The sequence below is a fragment of the Protomyctophum bolini genome (genome assembly GCF_963924005.1).
Source record: "Protomyctophum bolini genome assembly, chromosome: 10".
In the NCBI taxonomy this organism is placed as follows: Eukaryota; Metazoa; Chordata; class Actinopteri; order Myctophiformes; family Myctophidae; genus Protomyctophum; species Protomyctophum bolini.
In genome coordinates, this window is record NC_137871.1 from 41,682,198 (window position 1) to 41,706,886 (window position 24,689).

A 24,689-nucleotide genomic window follows, 5' to 3' on the forward strand; every position below is an offset into this window, starting at 1 on the left:
TACTATCAGTATTATACAGCTTGACTGGTGTTGCATGATCAACACCTCAGTATTCTGCAAACAAAATCAAGTCAATTATGCAATCCATTTAACACATACGATTTGAGTTGCTGTATGAAGCACATTATCTGGAATAAGTTTAGTATCATTTGAGTTTGTATTATGCTGCAAGAAGCACATTATCTGGAATAAGTTTAGTATCATTTGAGTTTGTATTATGCTGCAAGAAGCACATCTGGAATAAGTTTAGTATCATTTGAGTTTGTATTATGCTGCATGAAGCAAATTATCTGGAATAAGTTTAGTATCATTTGAGTTTGTATTATGCTGTAAGAAGCACATTATCTAATCGGTTTAGTTATCATTTGAGTTTGTTGCTGTATGAAGCACAGAATATTTAATTTGTTGCTCTATGAAGCAAAATAATCTGCAATCGTCAATGTTAGAATTGATTTCTTTTATGAAGCAAAATAATCTGGAACCAGTATTTCTGGTTTATTGCTGTATGAAGCAAAGAATGTGCAATCAGTCAAGTATTGTTTGAATGTTTATTATTTTTGTGATGGGACATTAACAAGGTCCTGGAAAGTTGAAATGACAGTAATTACTACTGCAATGTTTGCGTGTTTGTGTTGCAGAGACTTCCTGGATATTATATACACCACATTACACGCTCTGCAATCAAGTTTGTTACACAATTTTGAATAAATATACAAGTTTGGCTTTACCACAGACTGCTTTGTCTTTTATATACTGTGTGAGTCTTTTTTCTTTTTCTCCAGGACATGTCCTTGAAAGTAGCAAACCATCTTCACATTCACGGTTGCTTTCAATGCAGTTGACTTGCTGGTCAACTAGATGTTGGATCAAGGCTAGATGTTTGTGTATAATCGTGCCAGTACATAAGGCAAACACTCCATACAGTACAGACTTATAGAAAGGCTCGACGACTGAATGTAGTTCCCTTCTCTGTTCCTGTGAATTCTTCGTGGCTGCATTTGATCGGACAGCAGCAGATTTGAACAGCAAAAACAAACCGGTGAATATCGTGACAAAAAAACAATGGAGAAGTCCCAAAGCCAGCTTGTGAAGCATGACATCCTTGTCAGGATACACAAGGCTCCTGGTTTTCCAGAGTATACTATACACATAAGAGTAGTAGCTGGAAACAGGGAATACCACCTACTGGGAAAACGGAAAACTACAGTCATGAGGTCCTCCCCTGACGTCACTCGCTCGTCCCCTGTGGGGTCGCGAAAGTGATTTCTCTATGGTGGTCATTTTAAAATCGTCTCGTAGAAGCATTGTGGTCTGAAAATAAACAAAGTGTCGGGGAGATGGCTGCTCTGTCTGCATCGTTCGCCGTAGTCAGAAACTTGTCTGTTTCTGGAGAAGATTTAACTAATTCGGCTGCAGTAATAAGAGAGTAAGACCGGTGTGTAAACCTCGAGATATATGAGAATGAAATATGATCAGCTATGAACCAGTGTTGTTTTTGGCAGCACATTTTGATTTTAGTTTTAGTCATAGCCGATCTACAAGCTCGCAGCGCGACATGTTGTGAGCTTGTAGATCAGCTATTTTCAGCATGCAACCAATTGTAAAATGACTTATACTGGATCTCTTGTCCACTAGTCCCTTCCTAACATTTTAGTCTAGTTTTTATTTATCTACGAAATTGTCAGTATATTTAGTCTTCGTTTTAGTCATCATAGCTTAGTTTACATTTAGTTTTTAATTCCGTTTTCTCGCCATCAGTCGATTCTTCATAACTATATGAGTGAAACCGGCGGGATCATTTGTTTATTTTTGACACAATGTAAAAAATGAAAATAAAGTCTATGGGAATTCAGAATGGGGGCGGGGAAAAAAAACACGACCCAGGTATAAATTACGTCAGTCTTCGGTGCTCTATAGTGTCTGTCTGCAAAGTATGGAGAAGTTGCATCCAGTACAGTGAAATATGCTTTGTCTAAGAGAACTGTATTGGTATTGGTTGGGTCCCGGAGGATTCTTCTGTATGTTTATAATGTACGTTGACCAATGGGGTGAAGCGGAGCAGCTGTTGTCGGGCAGAGAGGACTAGACCTCCGAGGTCCTTCTCCTGATCTCTGCTATTAGATCTCCTCTCGGTATGGAAACCTGCAAGTAAAAAAGACACATCAGGCTGTCAGTCGGAACGGATTTTAATGAAATTCGAATTTCAACAACAACTTTTTGTTGAGGTATTAACTATTGAAAAATAGCTCATAGCTTGCAGGTCTGCTATTTTTGAAAAATCGAACAACGACCGACAGAAACATAGCTTTTTCAGAAAACTGTCAGGATGTAGAAGACATTTTTAGAACCTGATCTCAGGTCAGAATGGGTTAATCCAGAGCGATTTACAATAAGACATGGTAATACATCCAAAAACAAAATAGAAATAGTCAATTAGTCATCAATAATTTTAATGTTCCCCCACCTCCTCTCTGGTGGAAACAGTGCGCAGTTTGACCACTCCATCTTTCAGCTCCTGTTCTCCCAGGATGGCCACTAGGGGGACCCCTGTCGCCTCTGCATACTGCAGCTGGTTCAACATCTTGGGGCTCTTTTTGTACATGGTCTCTGTCTGCGCACACACACACACACACACACACACACACACACACACACACACACACACACACACAAACACGTCACGCACACACAAGAACACACACAGTGAGTACACCTGAACCATGGTCAGATCATGTAAAGCAGTGGTTTTCAACCCTTTTCATATCAAAGTCCATTATTCAATTTGTTTTACGAACTGTTACCAACATTTAGCTGGGGACCACCTGGATCCCCCTCAAGGACCACTGGTTGAAAACCACTAATGAAAACACTATAAGTAAGTAAGTAGCCTTGCCGAGCCATGAGGCCCATAGGGGGCAGGAGCCTGTCTCCTGTTTCTGTAGCGTGAGGCAGCTTGATGTACAAGTACACCCCCTGGCCATGACTCTAGTATGTCGCAGGGACTTATACCCCCCAATCCAACCCTTGATGCTGAGTGTCAAGCAGGGAGGCACTGGGTCCCATTCTTACAGTCTTTGGTATGACCCGGCCGGGGATCGAACCCTGACCTCCCAGTCTCAGGGCGGACACTCTAACCACAAGACCACTGAGCTGGTAATGAATGAAAACACTATATCCCTCTATAAATATAAATGCAGACCTTGATGCCGGCGTTCCAGAGCTCGGCTGTGAGCTTCAGCCTCTCCTCCAGAAGGTTCTTCTGCGCCGAGGCTACCATGACCTCCGTCTCTGTGGTCCTCACGTCTCCCTGGAGGAAACACAACAAAACCATCCTCCGTCATCAAAACCAGTTTCTTCCAGCTGCGTTTGATTCATTGCCAAAGTCAAACCATACCTCCCCCCAGCCCGAAGCAACTTGAAACTCGTCTAATTCATGCTTTTATTTCATCTAGATTAGATTATTGTAATGCCTTATATTCTGGCATCGACCAGTCCTTGGTCAGACGACTACAGCTAGGCCAAAACGCTGCCGCGCGCCTCCTCACAGGCACAACAAAGCGCTGTTGCTACTGTATATGTTTTTTTCTTTTTTCTTGACTTGTACAGCACTTTGGTCGATGACAGTAGTTTTTAAATGTGCTTTAGAAATAAAGTTTGATTTGATTTGATTTGACAAGATCTGAGTAACAAAGTATTATTTTTTTGTATGTTTATACATGGTGGGGGGGTTCAGAGTGCTCCCACCTAGGCTTTCTAATGACACAACCCGCCTTTGTTTTGGTGAGTAGCAAAAAACGTTATTTTTTATTTACGCTAAAGAGGAGAGGCTGGTCTGCATTAATGCGAGCGTCGGAAGTCGAGAGTAACATAGCTCTAAATGCAACGCATTAGAGCTATGGACCAGAGCTAATGTGAATGCAGCATTAACCTAATCTCTCAGCACCACTGCCTTAACCATGTGGCATTGTTGTTAGTAGGAATGAACACAGAGGCACCAGGGAGGAAGTGGACTAAGAAAGCGCCGAGCGGAGGAGCCAAATCAAGTTTCTGTCTCTAAGACTATATACAACAAATTACAATTTACAATGTAGGCATTTAGCAGACGCTCTTAATTGATTTAAAGAACAAGAACAACACATGGTAGTACATCAAACACATAGAAATTGTCATCAAGAATCATGAGCAAGCTAAGGACATCTGTCTAACATTAGAATATCTGTACTAGTGAAGCTAGTATACTCTACACTATAGAGTGCTATGTCTACATAAAATGCTTTCTAAATTACATAAGTTCAGGCCAGGCAGGTCCTACAGGCTAAAGAGGTGGGTTTTCAGACTACGGCGGAAGATTGGGACCGAGTCTGCAGTTCTGATTACAATGGGGAGTTCATTCCATAGTTTTGGAACCAGAAGGGCCTCTCCTATGTCCATCTTTTGGTGTATGTGCAAACACACACACTTTGTCCTAATAGCACACTAAATGCCATTGACATTGAATGGACAACTGTGAGTGTTCTATGTAAACACAAACATTGACGACAAAAGTTAGGACGCAACATGTTATTGGCCCGGAATGAGATGGTAAGAGCAGAGCACACCCCCTCACTTCAAACGTCCAAGAAAAGAAAACAGGCCCTGTCTTTACCTTGGCCTCCATGATGGAGAAAACAGGCCTTTTCTTTACCTTGGCCTCCATGATGGAGAGAACAGGCCCTTTTCTTTACCTTGGCCTTGGCCTCCATGATGGAGAGAACAGGCCCTTTTCTTTACCTTGGCCTCCATGATGGAGAAAACAGGCCCTTTCTTTACCTTGGCCTCCATGATGGAGAGAACAGGGCCTTTCTTTACCTTGGCCTTGGCCTCCATGATGGAGAGAACAGGCCCTTTCTTTACCTTGGCCTTGGCCTCCATGATGGAGAGAACAGGGCCTTTCTTTACCTTGGCCTTGGCCTCCATGATGGAGAGAACAGGCCCTTTCTTTACCTTGGCCTTGGCCTCCATGATGGAGAAAACAGGCCCTTTCTTTACCTTGGCCTTGGCCTCCATGATGGAGAGAACAGGCCCTTTCTTTACCTTGGCCTTGGCCTCCATGATGGAGAAAACAGGCCCTTTCTTTACCTTGGCCTTGGCCTCCATGATGGAGAGAACAGGCCCTTTCTTTACCTTGGCCTTGGCCTCCATGATGGAGATAACAGGCCCTTTCTTTACCTTGGCCTTGGCCTCCATGATGGAGAAAACAGGCCCTTTTCTTTACCTTGGACTCCATGATGGAGAGAACAGGCCCTTTTCTTTACCTTGGCCTCCATGATGGAGAAAACAGGCCCTTTTCTTTACCTTGGCCTCCATGATGGAGAAAACAGGCCCTTTTCTTTACCTTGGCCTCCATGATGGAGAGAACAGGCCCTTTCTTTACCTTGGCCTTGGCCTCCATGATGGAGATAACAGGCCCTTTCTTTACCTTGGCCTTGGCCTCCATGATGGAGATAACAGGCCCTTTCTTTACCTTGGCCTTGGCCTCCATGATGGAGAAAACAGGCCCTTTCTTTACCTTGGCCTTGGCCTCCATGATGGAGAGAACAGGCCCTGTCTTTACCTTGGCCTCCATGATGGAGAAAACAGGCCCTTTTCTTTACCTTGGCCTTGGCCTCCATGATGGAGAGAACAGGCCCTTTTCTTTACCTTGGCCTTGGCCTCCATGATGGAGAGAACAGGCCCTTTTCTTTACCTTGGCCTTGGCCTCCATGATTGAGAGAACAGGCCCTTTTCTTTACCTTGGCCTTGGCCTCCATGATGGAGAGAACAGGCCCTTTTCTTTACCTTGGCCTTGGCCTCCATGATGGAGATAACAGGCCCTTTTCTTTACCTTGGCCTTGACCTCCATGATGGAGATAACAGGCCCTTTTCTTTACCTTGGCCTTGGCCTCCATGATGGAGAAAACAGGGCCTTTCTTTACCTTGGCCTTGGCCTCCATGATGGAGATAACAGGCCCTGTCTTTACCTTGGCCTCCATGATGGAGAGAACAGGGCCTTTCTTTACCTTGGCCTTGGCCTCCATGATGGAGAGAACAGGCCCTTTTCTTTACCTTGGCCTTGGCCTCCATGATGGAGAGAACAGGGCCTTTCTTTACCTTGGCCTTGGCCTCCATGATGGAGAAGATCCTCTCGATGCCGATGCTGACGCCCACGCAGGGCACCTTCCGTCCCTTGGGGTCGAACATGCCCACCAGGCCGTCGTAGCGGCCGCCTCCCGCCACGCTGCCCACGCTGCTGCCCGCCGCCGCCTCGGCGCCGTTCTGAGCGGCGCCACCGTCCTCCGCGGGGGCGGGGGGCGTGGCCGCGGCGGCCTGCTGGCTCAGGATGGCCTCGTAGATGACGCCTGTGTAGTAGTCCAGACCTCTGGCCAGGCTGAGGTCGAACACCACCTAGGGGAGAGGGAGGGGAACAACAGGGGCTAAAACGTAGGCCTCAATCACACCACTGAGACGGCTGTCTTGTCCGTGTTTATCCCATTTTGACCTGAGATCAGATTCTAAAAATGTCTTCTACATCCTGACAGTTTTATGAAAAAGCTATGTTTCTATTTCAGTTGTTGTTCGGTTTTTCCTCCGCGCCCAGCACCATGCCAAAGCTTTTTCCTGCAGGAAACACTGCATTTAGTTTGACTCGCTTTCCACAGATGAATATTGTGAAAATAGTTGATCTAGGTACTGTAGCTCACATTGCCTGTATATCAACAAGCTTTTGCCTCTTCCTTGGGTAATATTTGACAATTTGACACTTTTTATAGTATATTATGTTGATTATTTGACGCAGTAATGGTTGACAATGTATTATTTTTGGGCTGGACTTCTACAAGATCAAGTCAAGCTTGTCATTTTGGACTGACTGGCTCTGCTCCATCAATGCCACGGTCATTGTTTAGGAACCTCACCTTGTCTGTGACCTGGAACAGTTCCAGGTAGCTGAACAGCTGACTCATGTCCTTGAGGCCGGCGACCGCCGCTGGGCTCTGGCTCATTTTAGGGTCCTGGAGGAGACGCTCTGCCAGGTCCATACCACCTGGTAGAGACAACCACACTGTTAACTACAGGTCCATACCACCTGGTAGAGACAACCACACTGTTAACTACAGGTCCATACCACCTGGTAGAGACAACCGCACCGTTAACTACAGGTCCATACCACCTGGTAGAGACAACCACACTGTTAACTACAGGTCCATACCACCTGGTAGAGACAACCACACTGTTAACTACAGGTCCATACCACCTGGTAGAGACAACCACACTGTTAACTACAGGTCCATACCACCTGGTAGAGACAACCACACCGTTAACTACAGGTCCATACCACCTGGAACAACCACACTGTTAACTACAGGTCCATACCACCTGGTAGAGACAACCACACTGTTAACTACAGGTCCATACCACCTGGTAGAGACAACCACACTGTTAACTACAGGTCCATACCACCTGGTAGAGACAACCGCACCGTTAACTACAGGTCCATACCACCTGGTAGAGACAACCACACTGTTAACTACAGGTCCATACCACCTGGTAGAGACAACCGCACTGTTAACTACAGGTCCATACCACCTGGAACAACCACACTGTTAACTACAGGTCCATACCACCTGGTAGAGACAACCGCACCGTTAACTACAGGTCCATACCACCTGGTAGAGACAACCACACTGTTAACTACAGGTCCATACCACCAGGAACAACCACACTGTTAACTACAGGTCCATACCACCTGGTAGAGACAACCACACTGTTAACTACAGGTCCATACCACCTGGTAGAGACAACCGCACCGTTAACTACAGGTCCATACCACCTGGAACAACCACACTGTTAACTACAGGTCCATACCACCTGGAACAACCACACTGTTAACTACAGGTCCATACCACCTGGTAGAGACAACCACACTGTTAACTACAGGTCCATACCACCTGGTAGAGACAACCACACTGTTAACTACAGGTCCATACCACCTGGTAGAGACAACCGCACTGTTAACTACAGGTCCATACCACCTGGAACGACCACACTGTTAACTACAGGTCCATACCACCTGGAACAACCACACTGTTAACTACAGGTCCATACCACCTGGAACAACCACACTGTTAACTACAGGTCCATACCACCTGGAACAACCACACTGTTAACTACAGGTCCATACCACCTGGTAGAGACAACCACACTGTTAACTACAGGTCCATACCACCTGGTAGAGACAACCGCACCGTTAACTACAGGTCCATACCACCTGGTAGAGACAACCACACCGTTAACTACAGGTCCATACCACCTGGTAGAGACAACCACACTGTTAACTACAGGTCCATACCACCTGGTAGAGACAACCACACCGTTAACTACAGGTCCATACCACCTGGTAGAGACAACCACACTGTTAACTACAGGTCCATACCACCTGGTAGAGACAACCGCACCGTTAACTACAGGTCCATACCACCTGGTAGAGACAACCACACCGTTAACTACAGGTCCATACCACCTGGTAGAGACAACCACACTGTTAACTACAGGTCCATACCACCTGGTAGAGACAACCACACCGTTAACTACAGGTCCATACCACCTGGTAGAGACAACCACACTGTTAACTACAGGTCCATACCACCTGGTAGAGACAACCGCACCGTTAACTACAGGTCCATACCACCTGGTAGAGACAACCACACTGTTAACTACAGGTCCATACCACCTGGAACAACCACACTGTTAACTACAGGTCCATACCACCTGGTAGAGACAACCACACTGTTAACTACAGGTCCATACCACCTGGAACAACCACACCGTTAACTACAGGTCCATACCACCTGGTAGAGACAACCACACTGTTAACTACAGGTCCATACCACCTGGAACAACCACACTGTTAACTACAGGTCCATACCACCTGGTAGAGACAACCGCACCGTTAACTACAGGTCCATACCACCTGGTAGAGACAACCACACTGTTAACTACAGGTCCATACCACCTGGTAGAGACAACCGCACCGTTAACTACAGGTCCATACCACCTGGTAGAGACAACCACACTGTTAACTACAGGTCCATACCACCTGGTAGAGACAACCGCACCGTTAACTACAGGTCCATACCACCTGGTAGAGACAACCACACTGTTAACTACAGGTCCATACCACCTGGTAGAGACAACCGCACCGTTAACTACAGGTCCATACCACCTGGTAGAGACAACCACACTGTTAACTACAGGTCCATACCACCTGGAACAACCACACTGTTAACTACAGGTCCATACCACCTGGTAGAGACAACCGCACCGTTAACTACAGGTCCATACCACCTGGTAGAGACAACCACACTGTTAACTACAGGTCCATACCACCAGGAACAACCACACTGTTAACTACAGGTCCATACCACCTGGTAGAGACAACCACACTGTTAACTACAGGTCCATACCACCTGGTAGAGACAACCACACTGTTAACTACAGGTCCATACCACCTGGTAGAGACAACCACACTGTTAACTACAGGTCCATACCACCTGGTAGAGACAACCACACTGTTAACTACAGGTCCATACCACCTGGTAGAGACAACCACACTGTTAACTACAGGTCCATACCACCTGGTAGAGACAACCACACTGTTAACTACAGGTCCATACCACCTGGTAGAGACAACCACACTGTTAACTACAGGTCCATACCACCTGGAACAACCACACTGTTAACTACAGGTCCATACCACCTGGTAGAGACAACCGCACCGTTAACTACAGGTCCATACCACCTGGTAGAGACAACCACACTGTTAACTACAGGTCCATACCACCTGGTAGAGACAACCACACTGTTAACTACAGGTCCATACCACCTGGTAGAGACAACCACACTGTTAACTACAGGTCCATACCACCTGGTAGAGACAACCACACCGTTAACTACAGGTCCATACCACCTGGAACAACCACACTGTTAACTACAGGTCCATACCACCTGGTAGAGACAACCACACTGTTAACTACAGGTCCATACCACCTGGTAGAGACAACCACACTGTTAACTACAGGTCCATACCACCTGGAACAACCACACCGTTAACTACAGGTCCATACCACCTGGTAGAGACAACCACACTGTTAACTACAGGTCCATACCACCTGGTAGAGACAACCACACCGTTAACTACAGGTCCATACCACCTGGTAGAGACAACCACACTGTTAACTACAGGTCCATACCACCTGGTAGAGACAACCACACTGTTAACTACAGGTCCATACCACCTGGAACAACCACACCGTTAACTACAGGTCCATACCACCTGGTAGAGACAACCACACTGTTAACTACAGGTCCATACCACCTGGAACAACCACACTGTTAACTACAGGTCCATACCACCTGGTAGAGACAACCGCACCGTTAACTACAGGTCCATACCACCTGGTAGAGACAACCACACTGTTAACTACAGGTCCATACCACCTGGTAGAGACAACCACACTGTTAACTACAGGTCCATACCACCTGGTAGAGACAACCACACTGTTAACTACAGGTCCATACCACCTGGAACAACCACACTGTTAACTACAGGTCCATACCACCTGGTAGAGACAACCACACTGTTAACTACAGGTCCATACCACCTGGTAGAGACAACCACACTGTTAACTACAGGTCCATACCACCTGGAACAACCACACCGTTAACTACAGGTCCATACCACCTGGTAGAGACAACCACACTGTTAACTACAGGTCCATACCACCTGGAACAACCACACTGTTAACTACAGGTCCATACCACCTGGTAGAGACAACCACACTGTTAACTACAGGTCCATACCACCTGGAACAACCACACCGTTAACTACAGGTCCATACCACCTGGTAGAGACAACCACACTGTTAACTACAGGTCCATACCACCTGGTAGAGACAACCGCACTGTTAACTACAGGTCCATACCACCTGGTAGAGACAACCACACTGTTAACTACAGGTCCATACCACCTGGAACAACCACACCGTTAACTACAGGTCCATACCACCTGGTAGAGACAACCGCACCGTTAACTACAGGTCCATACCACCTGGAACAACCACACTGTTAACTACAGGTCCATACCACCTGGTAGAGACAACCGCACCGTTAACTACAGGTCCATACCACCTGGTAGAGACAACCACACTGTTAACTACAGGTCCATACCACCTGGTAGAGACAACCGCACTGTTAACTACAGGTCCATACCACCTGGAACAACCACACTGTTAACTACAGGTCCATACCACCTGGAACAACCACACTGTTAACTACAGGTCCATACCACCTGGAACAACCACACTGTTAACTACAGGTCCATACCACCTGGGACAATCACACAGTAAACTTAACGCTCATAGGCCTGGGCCGTGGCTCAGCGGTCCAGGCACCTTGGCTGGTAATCCAGTCTGGCAGTGTGCCGCGGGATCGACTCCCGATCCCGACGGCCTTTACTGCATGTCACTCCCCCATCTCTCTCCTCATTTCCTCCTACTGTCTGTCCCTCTATAAAAAAACTATATATATATATAAAAAATAAAGGCGAAAGACGCAAAAAAATTAACGTAACGCTCATGGATTAACATACTGTATCGTAGGGCGAAGGATTTACAGATTTACAGTCAGGGTGATGTTGATGAAAATGTTACTTTATATTTACAGGGGTGACCAGAGACAAAAGAAAAACGTTTGAGAACAACTGCGCGACGGCCTTGGTGTTGTGAGGGTGCAGCCAGCCAGCAGGCCGGGTGGATGGATTGATGTACTATGGTCCTGGTAATGTGCACCCTGGGCAAGACCTACGCTGAAAAGACTATCGGCTGAAGTTGCGGGATTTTAGCAGAAGTATTGCCCAAGGAAATTACGTTGATGCTTTACAAATCAGTTTACATTCTCCGCGAATGACAAGTGTTGTGATTGGTCGGGGTAATATCGTATCCGGGGGAAATACATCTGACGGCTGTTCCGGAGGATACATCCGCCGATAGCTTCTCTGCCTTAGGTTGTGACCAGGCTTTTCTTTTCGCAGATAAGTAAGCCTGGGACCAAGGCTAGGTAGTGTGAGGGTGCAGTCAGTCATATGGACGTGGATCGGCTCACCCTGCATTTTCACATACTCCCCGATCTGGTCCGCGATGTCCTCCGACAGCCCCTTCTCTTTGACCATCTCCTCTTTCACCTCGTCCCAGGACATCTAGGACAGGAGACCACATGAGGAGAACGGTTAACAACACACATTGTCAATGATAAGGAGGACATGTCCTCCGACAGCCCCTTCTTTAAGCATAAAAAGTGCAACTGTTCAAACTATTCATGAGGCAAACGTGGTAGTGTCTAAACTTAAATCCAAGAAGGTAATTCTCAACTTCCAGTACTTGGGCAGAGACAGTGCCTTGAAAATGGTTCTGTTCAGTGATGCCTCTTTTGGGGAATCTTTCTGATGGAGGCACACAAGGAGGACACTTTATTGTGCTGATGGGGGAAAATGGGAAGTTTTCACCCCTTTCATGGCAGTCTAGGAGAGTCAAGAGGGTTGTACGTAGCACTCTTGCAGGTGAAACACTGGCAATGTCAGAGGGGATATTGATAATGCTATCTTTCTGTCTACACTCTTCTCTGAACTGACTGCTGGTGATATTGTTCATGCTGCACCAATAACCTGTGTCACGGATAATCATTCAATGGATGAAGCACTCAAGTCCACAAAGCCAGTCACTGAAAAAAGACTTTGTCTGGAAATCAGCAGAATCAAAGAGCTCATCCACACCAAAAAGGTTGAGCGGATTCTTTGGTACAAAACGAAAGAACAACTCGCGGACTGCCTTACGAAAAAGGGGGCAGCTTCACCTCTTCAGTTACTGAAGGGCCTTAGTGAAGGACAGTGGCAACTTACTGAGAATACTTAGGATTGTGACTTTGAAAAGACACTTTCTCAAGCTGTACGTTGCTGTATGTATTTTTTTTTTTATTATTGCAATGCAATTTTTTTTCAAGAGACAGTGAGTTTGTTAAGTTAATGTTGTTCCCTGTTGACTGCTTCCAGTGAGTGTGTGTTATGTGATGCACTGTGTCTTTAAGGGAAGACCGGCGGATATAACCGGATGTTGTGTTACTGTGAGTCAGTGGTGGAGTACCGACAATAAAGTTGTGTTGTGAAACTACAGTTGTTTTATTCCAGTAACACAATAATGAAGCTCTTACTCCAGTAGAAACAGACTTAAGCAAAAGGTGTCACACGACAAAAAGGGTGCAGATCTACAAGCTAACAACATATCAGTGTCGTTACTGTAGCGTCTATGTAGATCTGCTCTCGCGCAGGTCGTCTGGCACAGCACTACATTTTACCACGTTACATATTTCATGAAATGTTATACAGGTTTTGGGACAGGTGTTCATTTAACATAATCAATAGCCAGAACTGTAAATCCAAAAGTTAAGAAAAATAAGAAAAAAACATTTGATTCATTACAAACCTTTTCCAGGCCTGGAAAACAGGTCAAAATATTTCCAGGAATTTAGGTGTGCCATTTCTGGCATGTGACACCATCGTACAACAAAGTAATAATAATAATTATTATTATTATTAATTTTATAGAGCTTTTCCAAGATGCTCAAAGTGCTTTACAATGGTTCATTAATTCACACATTGGGAGGTGAAGCGGCGAACAGTCGACGCCAGCGTCCTCACTTCCCACATTCACACACCAATGGTGGCGAGCTCACACCGACCGACTCATTGGAGGCAATGTGGGGTTCAGTGTCTTGCCCAAGGACACTTCCACGTGTGGACAGGAGGAGGAGCCGGGATTCGAACCGCCGACCCAGGGATCATTGGACGACCTGCTCTACCTCCTGAGGTAGTATACATGAAGCTTTAGAGTAAGGGGAGGAAAGAAGAGGCTAGACTGACTGGAGCATCGTCAGTTACACCACTAAACGTACCTTGTCCAACTTGTCAACCGTTGAACAGATGGTTCGGAATTTGTCATCTGGCACGCCACACACTGCAAACATCCCGTCCAGAATGCGCCGGTCGTTCACCTGTATTGGTGACAACATGCTTGGGTTAATGTTCAGACAGGAGTGCAAAAACGGTGGGCTCTGATGCGGCACATTTAAACAGACTTACTGCTTACCAGCAGGTGGCAGTAAACCTGTTTTAATAGTCACTGGATGGACTTCTAAAATTGCATGTGTGTGTGTGCGTGTGCATGTGTGCGAGAGAGAGAGAGAGAGAGAGAGAGAGAGAGAGAGAGAGAGCGAGAGAGAGAGAGAGACACCTTGATGCGGAAGTCTCCCAGGTCCAATTCACTGAGGATTTCATGGACGATCTTGAGGCACTCTGCATCGGGGATCATGGGGTCATACTGACCTGCGATGTCAAAATCCTGGGAGGGAACACACACATACACACACACACACACACACACGTTAGAGAAACAAGACACTTCTCTGTAAATGGCAGTTACGTTTGCATATATTCCCGTTAAAACCCTAACCCTAGCCTGTTTCATTGGTAACAAGACAACTCACACCTTTTCCGTTTTCCTCCCGGAATTCTCCCCAGTGAGGGGTGGGAGAGGCTGGACAGCAGACGGCTGGACTTTGAATTTCTCTAACTATAAACTTTCATGACAACAGACAGTCAGAAAGTACAAATATAATTTATGAAAAGCTACTACAGTGAAGTCTGTTCACAGAAGTTGTTGTAGGATATGTGGGGATTATCTGACGAGGTACCATTTGAGTGTGCAAAACCTTACAGTAAATAATACTAAATTGTTTATAAGTAAAATAATATAGCCTTTCCACAGGAGTATCTTTTTATATTTTTCCAAAAAGAATACAAACAGCCATTAACATATTACAAAGTTATCCCCTCACCGGGAGGAAAAACGGGCACGCACCGGGGTGAGTTGTCCAGTATTTGTTTCATTGACATGATAACTAAAGGAAAAACCTGAGGAAAAACTGTCATGCACTACAGACTACATGGAGCGGATCACTTACACATTGATAGAACTCCCTGTAGCGATCACTTACACATTGATATAACTCCCTGTAGCGATCACTTACGCATTGATAGAACTCCCTGTAGCGATCACTTACGCATTGATAGAACTCCCTGTAGCGATCACTTACGCATTGATAGAACTCCCTGTAGCGATCACTTACACATTGATAGAACTCCCTGTAGCGATCACTTACGCATTGATAGAACTCCCTGTAGCGATCACTTACACATTGATAGAACTCCCTGTAGCGATCACTTACACATTGATAGAACTCCCTGTAGCGATCACTTACACATTGATATAACTCCCTGTAGCGATCACTTACGCATTGATAGAACTCCCTGTAGCGATCACTTACACATTGATAGAACTCCCTGTAGGATCACTTACGCATTGATAGAACTCCCTGTAGCGATCACTTACACATTGATAGAACTCCCTGTAGCGATCACTTACACATTGATAGAACTCCCTGTAGCGATCACTTACACATTGATAGAACTCCCTGTAGGATCACTTACGCATTGATAGAACTCCCTGTAGCGATCACTTACACATTGATAGAACTCCCTGTAGCGATCACTTACACATTGATAGAACTCCCTGTAGCGATCACTTACACATTGATAGAACTCCCTGTAGCGATCACTTACACATTGATAGAACTCCCTGTAGCGATCACTTACACATTGATAGAACTCCCTGTAGCGATCACTTACACATTGATAGAACTCCCTGTAGCGATCACTTACGCATTGATAGAACTCCCTGTAGCGATCACTTACGCATTGATAGAACTCCCTGTAGCGATCACTTACACATTGATAGAACTCCCTGTAGCGATCACTTACGCATTGATAGAACTCCCTGTAGCGATCACTTACACATTGATAGAACTCCCTGTAGCGATCACTTACGCATTGATAGAACTCCCTGTAGCGATCACTTACACATTGATAAAACTCCCTGTAGCGATCACTTACACATTGATAGAACTCCCTGTAGCGATCACTTACACATTGATAGAACTCCCTGTAGCGGCCGCGGGTCATGGCGGGGTTGTCCCGGCGGTAGACCTTGGCGATGTGATAGCGCTTGATGTTGGTCACCTTGTTCATGGCGAGGTAGCGAGCAAAAGGCACCTGAGAGTGGCCGGGGTCAAGGATATAGGATACACTGACCATGGTGTCTGAGGATAGGACACACTGACCATGGTGTCTGAGGATAGGACACACTGACCATGGTGTCTGGGGATAGGACACACTGACCATGGTGTCTGAGGATAGGACACACTGACCATGGTGTCTGAGGATAGGACACACTGACCATGGTGTCTGGGGATAGGACACACTGACCATGGTGTCTGAGGATAGGACACACTGACCATGGTGTCTGAGGATAGGACACACTGACCATGGTGTCTGAGGATAGGACACACTGACCATGGTGTCTGAGGATAGGACACACTGACCATGGTGTCTGAGGATAGGACACACTGACCATGGTGTCTGGGGATAGGACACACTGACCATGGTGTCTGGGGATAGGACACACTGACCATGGTGTCTGAGGATAGGACACACTGACCATGGTGTCTGAGGATAGGACACACTGACCATGGTGTCTGAGGATAGGACACACTGACCATGGTGTCTGAGGATAGGACACACTGACCATGGTGTCTGGGGATAGGACACACTGACCATGGTGTCTGAGGATAGGACACACTGACCACGGTGTCTGAGGATAGGACACACTGACCATGGTGTCTGAGGATAGGACACACTGACCATGGTGTCTGGGGATAGGACACACTGACCATGGTGTCTGAGGATAGGACACACTGACCATGGTGTCTGAGGATAGGACACACTGACCATGGTGTCTGAGGATAGGACACACTGACCATGGTGTCTGAGGATAGGACACACTGACCATGGTGTCTGAGGATAGGACACACTGACCATGGTGTCTGAGGATAGGACACACTGACCATGGTGTCTGGGGATAGGACACACTGACCATGGTGTCTGAGGATAGGACACACTGACCACGGTGTCTGAGGATAGGACACACTGACCATGGTGTCTGAGGATAGGACACACTGACCATGGTGTCTGGGGATAGGACACACTGACCATGGTGTCTGAGGATAGGACACACTGACCATGGTGTCTGAGGATAGGACACACTGACCATGGTGTCTGGGGATAGGACACACTGACCATGGTGTCTGAGGATAGGACACACTGACCATGGTGTCTGGGGATAGGACAAACTGACCATGGTGTCTGGGGATAGGACACACTGACCATGGTGTCTGAGGATAGGACACACTGACCATGGTGTCTGAGGATAGGACACACTGACCATGGTGTCTGGGGATAGGACAAACTGACCATGGTGTCTGGGGATAGGACAAACTGACCATGGTGTCTGGGGATAGGACACACTGACCATGGTGTCTGGCACCTGTTGTTGCTTAGTTTGTACACTAGGGGACGGTGCATACTTAGTTTGGACACGTCATTGGTTAGAATCACATCTACAAGCTCACAACACGCTGTGGATGTGGGCCCCCTTTGGTTCTAGAGCTGGTTCCGTTCTTTAATTTTTATCACGGTTTATTAACCCATTCTGACCTGAGATCAGATTCTAAGAATGTCTGTTTTAAAATGACATTCTGAAAATGTTTCTCAGTCGATTAAAAAAAAAATAGCAGACCTACAAGCTCGAGCTTGTAGATCTGCTATTTTTCAATAGCTAAAGCATAACGATGTTAACACCAAAAGGGGTTCCTGCCCAAAATGGGTTAAATCACAACTGTATCTTCCAACCTGTATACGACCACTTTGGAACCCAATTCCGGGCAAGAATATATATATATATTTTTTTTATATATTCCAGTTCCGAACCAACTTTTAGGGATCCGAACCAATTCATTTGGTTCAAAATTAGGCAGGGGAAAAGAATAACTTGCAGACTGGCTATCTTTGGACTGGGTTCTAATATAAGGATACGGTGAGGTCATAACTGAGGGACAGAAGGGCTATCTTTGGACTGGGTTCTAATATAAGGATACGGTGAGGTCATATCTGAGGGACAGAAGGGCTATCTTTGGACTGGGTTCTAATATAAGGATACGGTGAGGTCATATCTGAGGGACAGAAGCTCTCCTCCTTGGTCCTTGAGGTCGTAGATGAGTTTCGAGTCCTCGCCATACTTGCCCGTCAATGTCTCCTGCACACAGAGAGACACACACACACACACACTCACACACACACACACACACACACACACACACACACACACACACACACACACACACACACACACACGTGAGGGGATGAAGTTTCTAACATGCATGACTTAATTGAAACCTAGGTAGGGTAAGTGATATTTTTTGGCCAATCAGCTGTCCACTAATAGTTCTCAGGTCTTGTTTTTGTGCTCATTTTTTCCCTCATTGTATGGATTTTGACCTGACCAGAAATGGATTAGGACAGGCGGACGCCTGCCCTCTCCTTATTGTAGATACGCCTCTGAGCTGTAGGGACAGGAGGTCTCCTGTTACTGGACCAACATTCTATAGAGAATGTTTGTTTGTCAGAATATCAATTTAACACTCATTTTAACAAATATGCGTGTCATCAATAGCCCTAGAACAGTGGTTTTAAGCCAGTGGTCCAGGGAGGGACCACCAGTGGTCATTGAGGGGGTTCCTGGTGGTCCCCAGATAAATGGAGAGTTGGTTTCATTTTACACTCTCAAGATTTACATTATTGTCAAACATCTACATTACTTCATTTACAAGAAGTCTACACTAATTCGAGAATGTAGAATAATTGTACCACATCAATACAGTATGGAATTGTGGACAAAATCATATCCCGACGACAACAACATATTCTACGTTTTGAGGCTCAAATGCCGAATACATGGACCTTGACATGAAAAAGGTTGAAAACCTTGGAAACTACCCTGGAAAATAACTGCAGATCTTCTACTTTTGCTGAATGTTTGCCTATATGTGACCAGATTTGACTGAGAGACTGCCATCGCGCAAATTCCAGCTTTTCACCAGAGTCAATAGCACAGGCAGACTCTTCACATACTAGAGCATGTCTGAAATAAGTGTCAGAGCTGAAATCGACGATGTAAATATGAATTAAATGCTTAAACATGTAGCTAGGTGTAAAGGTTAGAGACCACAGAAGTGAACCTTTTAAGCCGGTTTTCTCAACTCGCCGTTTTCTGCAAGACATTACTCTATAAGCCATATCTCCAAAACTGGTGGGTCAAACTGAACAAGCAATACGTCAATTTGAAGCTTGACATGAAAACGTGCTCATCATGCGTTTTACCTTCAACTCAAAGACGGGCGTGTCGATGGTCTCGGCGCCGTGGCGTTTGAAGCAGCTGATGATGGTGTTGAACACCTTCTCCCTGATGGCCATCTGCTTGGGCGTGTAGTCCCTCGTCCCCTGGGTGGGTGGGTGGGAGGGTGGGAGGGTGGGTGGGTGGGTGGGAGGTAGTGGTGATTTGGACAGCAGATTATAGTTTCAGTCGTAGTCTTTTGAATAGTTGTCATTTAGTTTGTCGTCACATTTTAGTCACCTGGAATGTTTTAGCGTTAGTTTTAGTCGACTAAATATCAAAAGATTTTAGTCGACTAAATCTAAAGTTGGTTTAGTGGACTAAAATGTGTTTTGGCGGGCCTTGATGCCGTCTTAATGGCTGGTTTTACAAGTTCACAACGCGTGGCTGCTCTATTTCCTCAAATATTAAAAGTGTCCCCTTACCCACAAGATTGGGATCGGTCCCAAAAAAACCTGATCGGAGCGCCACTAATAATATACGATTATATGAAAGGACCCCCGCCCAAACAATTTGCACAATATGTACAGTAGAAGTATGATGTTTTGGTAGCCATACAGCCAACCAGTTGCAGATTGGTTGGTCATACCAGCCCTGACAAGAAAAGGATAGTACAGGTAATGTTGTATTTAAAAACACGTTTGCTTTTATGAAATTATCTGAGATCATTAGGATTTTCTGGAAGATTGGACATGGATCTATTTGCTAGTTTGACCACTTCAAATAGAAAAGAAATAGGCCATTGTGAGCTTGTACTGTAGTCCATTTCCGATCTCATAGACGACATGCTGACTTCTACGGAATCCAAGTAACTCAGATCAATCATGGTGACTGAGAACTTTAATCCATGCGATGAGAAGATCAAAGCAAGCATCAACTGTGTGTGTGTGTGTTGTGTGTGTGTGTGTGTGTGTGTGTGTGTGTGTGTGTGTGTGTGTGTGTGTGTGTGTGTGTGTGAATGTGTGTGCATGTGTGTGTGTGTGCGACTGTGCGTGCGTGCGTGCATGTTTGTGTGCCGTCTGTTCTTACCTTTGGCGTTTTAAGGACAAACTGGTGTTTGCCATCATCACCTCCAAGCTGAGCCTTCAGCTGCAGCAACTTGGCTACTTCCTCGTCAATCTGCAACACACACACACACACACACATTTTAAACCCATTTTTACCTGAGATCAGTTTAAAAAACATCCTGACAGTTTTCTGAAAAAGCTATGTTTCTAGGTCAGTGGTTCTTAGATTTGTTTAAATAGCAGACCTACAAGCTCGTAGTGCGCCACTCGGTGGCGCACTATGAGCTTGTAGATCTACAAGCTTGTAGATCTACAAGGAACACTCTTTGGTATCATGGAGGGTGCTGAAATGCTGTACAAACAAAGTTTATTAAATGTATTATTTATTAACTCAGGTTAAGTTCCACCACAACAGCAAAACTGAAGGTGATGTGACGATGTACAATGTTGTATTGTTATCATTATCTTCTCCGGCCCAATATCGTGTATCGTTTCCTGAATGTAGTGTAGATTCTTGACACCCTTTATTGTTATTTCTGTTACATTTCAGCCAGCTGAATTAATCCCCAGGACTCCTGTATCCACCAGTGGAATGTAAAATAAGAGCACTGTTTGCCTACAGTATATAATGTGCTGTTTTTTTTAAATATATATAGAATTACAAGTGTGAATTCATACAGGTGTTATTAGTCATTTGACATTTATCATCACACAGCCCCCGAAAGTAAAAAGAAATATTACCCATACTTTTATAATGGACAATTAACTTTTCGGGGCAAGTAGAACACGACCTGTTGCCCGACAGGCAGTACGTTTTAACAGAATTTTCCGGAAGTGCATTATTTGTCAACGGGACCCTACAGGCGACTACTGGCGATAGCAGGCGAACAGGCGATGGTCGAAAAGTGGGCGGAGGAACGTCTGCCGAAAAGATAAAAACTATTCATCTTTTGAGCGACGTCACCCGGCGATAGTGGGCGATAGCCAATGAAATTCAAGCGACGCTCGCCGTTGGTCTCCAAGGTCTCCCGTAGTAGGGTTAGTACTGTCAACCCCTGCTCTGATTGGCCAACAACCATGACCACGGGACTGCCACCACCCCCACCAGTGCACACCACTGACCACACCCTCCTAGAGACCAACCTGGTTCACAGTCATCCCGACGATGGAGCGCAGAAACGGGGCACGCAGTCCAGAGTGACGCCCCAGAAAACATCCACACGCACGGAGCGAGAGCAAGCCCAGTGGATACATCCCAAAAAACACAAAAAAAACAGTGAAGAGTGAAAGTAAAAATAAATAGTTGAAGCGTTGTACAGTTCAGGAGGAGCCCATCCAATTATCCATCACATCAGTGCAGTGCATTGTTGTCCAGGGCCAAGCAAGGCATCCCATTGGTCCACCAGACAGTCAGTCAGTCAGTAGCAGCAGCCATCCAGGAAGGTCCAGACAGGTAGGTAGAGCAGGAACAGGCGGTGATGTTGTGTTGTTAGGACGGAGGGCCAGGCAGGAAGAACAGGACGGAGGGCCAGGCAGGAAGAACAGGAGAAAAGTGGTGAGCGACCCTATCTCTAGGGGGCGGGCATCATCATCATCATCATCATCATCATCACAGCGTGGAAGATAGAACAATGAAACGCACGGGTCAATCACACCGACAGGCCAAACGAAGCTTAGACAGAAGACAGATGGATGTCACTGACCCATTCACGCTCTATTTTACACTAGAAGTCATACGAAGTCGCCACACACTCTCTCTGAGCTCAATGGTAATAACCACTGACTCTGTATTATAGGGCTTGGCTGGCTGGCTGGCTGGCTGGATGCTTGTCACAATGACAATGCCAGTAGGCTAGAATGATGCTTGTCACGATGCCGCAGCCAGTCGTCCTTATCCATATATGGAGATGCCTCGGTCGTCTCCACTCCATATATGAAGCTCTATAGGTCAGCCCGGGGGCCAAATATGAATATAGAATATTGTATTCTACAATCTATGAGCTCACAATGTGTCGCTTGTAGATCGGCTATTTTCAATGTCAGAAGACGCGTCGCTTCAAACCGTGTTTCGAGTTTAAAAAAAATTGGACGGGAACCCCTTTGTGTTTTAAGCATTATGTTATACTTTAGCTATTGGAAAATAGCAGATCTACAAGCTCATAGCAGGGCATCGAGTGCTATGAGTGCTCTGCTATTTTTGAAAAATCGTGAAAATGTAGTGCAAATCTTTAAATGTATATTTTTTCAGAGCAAACGTTTTTAACTCAAATCTTTGCTTCTGGGGGGTCCCTCCCTGGAACAACGTATTTTCAGATGGGGGTCGGCGGCCAATTACATATATTTTTGGGGGTCCTCGACATGAAAATGTATGAGAACGACTGACACAGAAACATGGGTTTATCAAGACAACGGTCAGGATTTAGGAGACATTTTGTAGAATCCCCCCCCCCCTGCAAACATGAAGGGGACATTTTAATTTACTTACAAAAAAACACAAAGTTAGAATATGGAGATCAGAGCCAAGGTTTATGCCCAAACCACAACACTGTGACATGGCATTTAGAGCAAAGACAAGACCCCAGAAACTCCCTCCCCAATCCATCCATGCTGCAGCTGAACTTAAGATCACGTCAGCACACTGCAGTGCAGTCAGTCAGTGTGGAAAGAATTAACATTCACATAATACCCCCATGTGCATGCTCTTTTACCATAGAGAAGTGCTTCTCAAACTGTTGTAGTACAACTGAGTGTAGTACAAAATGGAACCAAATGGACCTGTAACACAGACCTATATTTAGGGGTCCAAAAAGGGTCCCTGGCTGAGATGGTGTCCACCTTGGTTTTCTTGGGTTTATCCTTTTTTAGCATCCTTTTGTATGTTAATTTCGTTTCAAACTGTTAATGCAGTATTTATTTAATCAATCGATCAAAGTCAAGTTGTACAAAAAAATAAGGACTATAGGAGGCTATTTGCCATTATTTAGAAGACATTACAATTTAGAAGTAGAGCAGAAAAGGGTGAACATATAAAGGGGTCTCCTGTCATTTAGATTTATAATTTCGCATTTTATTAGATGTATCATTATTTCATGTATACGTAGCACTAATGGATAGTCATGGCTTCAATGTACAGTACAGATATTGTTAAGACAGATGTTAGGTTATTAGCTTGCTTATGATTCTTGATGACATTCTTTTTAATGTATTTGCTGCATTACCATGCGTTGTTCTTGCTTACTGTACATCGCTCCGGATTAAGAGCGTCTGCTAAATGCCTAAAATGTAGTTGTAAATTGTAAATTCGGGAGTGTTGGCAGGCATATGCCTATATATGACAGTCCGAAGACGTCTGTCGTGTCCATTCGTTGTCATTCATTTCATTCAGCTAGCAGCTACTTCATGTCAACTCAACCAGCCGTCATATCATAATATTCACTTCAATGTTACTAACCTGCTCTTTGCTCGCCTTCTCTGCCTTTAGTTTGCGAACCACCTCGCCTTGCGTTTTAATGGCCTCTTGAACCTCTGCTTTATTATTGTCTGCCATTGTTATTTATGTGTGTATTATTGTTTTGTTTGTTTCATCAGCAGCATGTGCCACCACCGGTTAACATGAAAAGGCTAATGCTACAAGCTAACACACACTTCCTCTCAGTCAGGAGTCAGGACGCGACGTAGATATATCCCATAGTCTGGAGGGATGGACGTCACATTATAGATTTATAGAACATTGATATGACGTTTTGTTTTCTCGTTTTGTGTTGTGTTGTAACTTGTGTTTTGTTTTGTTTTGTTGTTTTTGTTCTTTTTTGTCTTGTTCCTGTTAACTGTATTGTCCTGTCTGTCTTTGTTTTTGTTTTATGTTACCTTTTTGGTCAATGTTTCTTTTGCAAAAAAAAAAAAGCAGGCACTGTATTGATTTGTTTTGACCAAAATAAATAAACTCTACTCTACTCTACTTCTACGTGGCGATTGGTTAGTTGGATGGTTGTCAGGGAGATAATAATGTCCACATTATGTTTGTTTTTTAAATAATAACTCTGTGGGAAGTTTTAATAAAATAAAATAAAACACCTACTAGCCAATCACAGCGTGACCGGCCGTCCCTTCAGGCTACAGGATGTAGTAGTTTGATGGCTGTATGGTTGCATCAGATTTTTTTTTTTTTTACTTTATTATATTTATATTCATGTTCTCAACGTAAACATGTAATGTA

General features: G+C 45.2%; 1 protein-coding gene across 2 annotated transcripts; it reads right to left on the reverse strand.

Annotated features, from left to right (window-relative positions):
* Positions 1–534: 534 nt before the first annotated feature.
* hars (histidyl-tRNA synthetase) lies at positions 535–24,089 on the reverse strand. Of its 2 annotated transcripts, XM_080773269.1 has the most exons (14): positions 23,925–24,046; positions 21,617–22,044; positions 20,496–20,585; positions 19,454–19,573; positions 18,234–18,329; positions 16,106–16,231; positions 14,355–14,462; positions 14,017–14,115; positions 12,175–12,268; positions 6,933–7,060; positions 6,130–6,423; positions 3,200–3,307; positions 2,465–2,611; positions 535–2,142 (listed from the first exon to the last, which is right to left on the reverse strand). In XM_080773269.1, the coding sequence occupies exons 2-14, from the start codon at positions 21,725–21,727 to the stop codon at positions 2,083–2,085; spliced, it is 1,581 nt and encodes a 526-aa protein (XP_080629395.1). In that variant the 5' UTR covers positions 21,728–22,044; positions 23,925–24,046; the 3' UTR covers positions 535–2,082. The 2 variants fall into 2 exon arrangements, with proteins under 2 accessions (XP_080629395.1, XP_080629396.1); XM_080773270.1 differs by lacking the exon at positions 21,617–22,044 and having other exon boundaries at positions 23,925–24,089.
* Between the last annotated feature and the right edge of the window lie 600 nt (positions 24,090–24,689).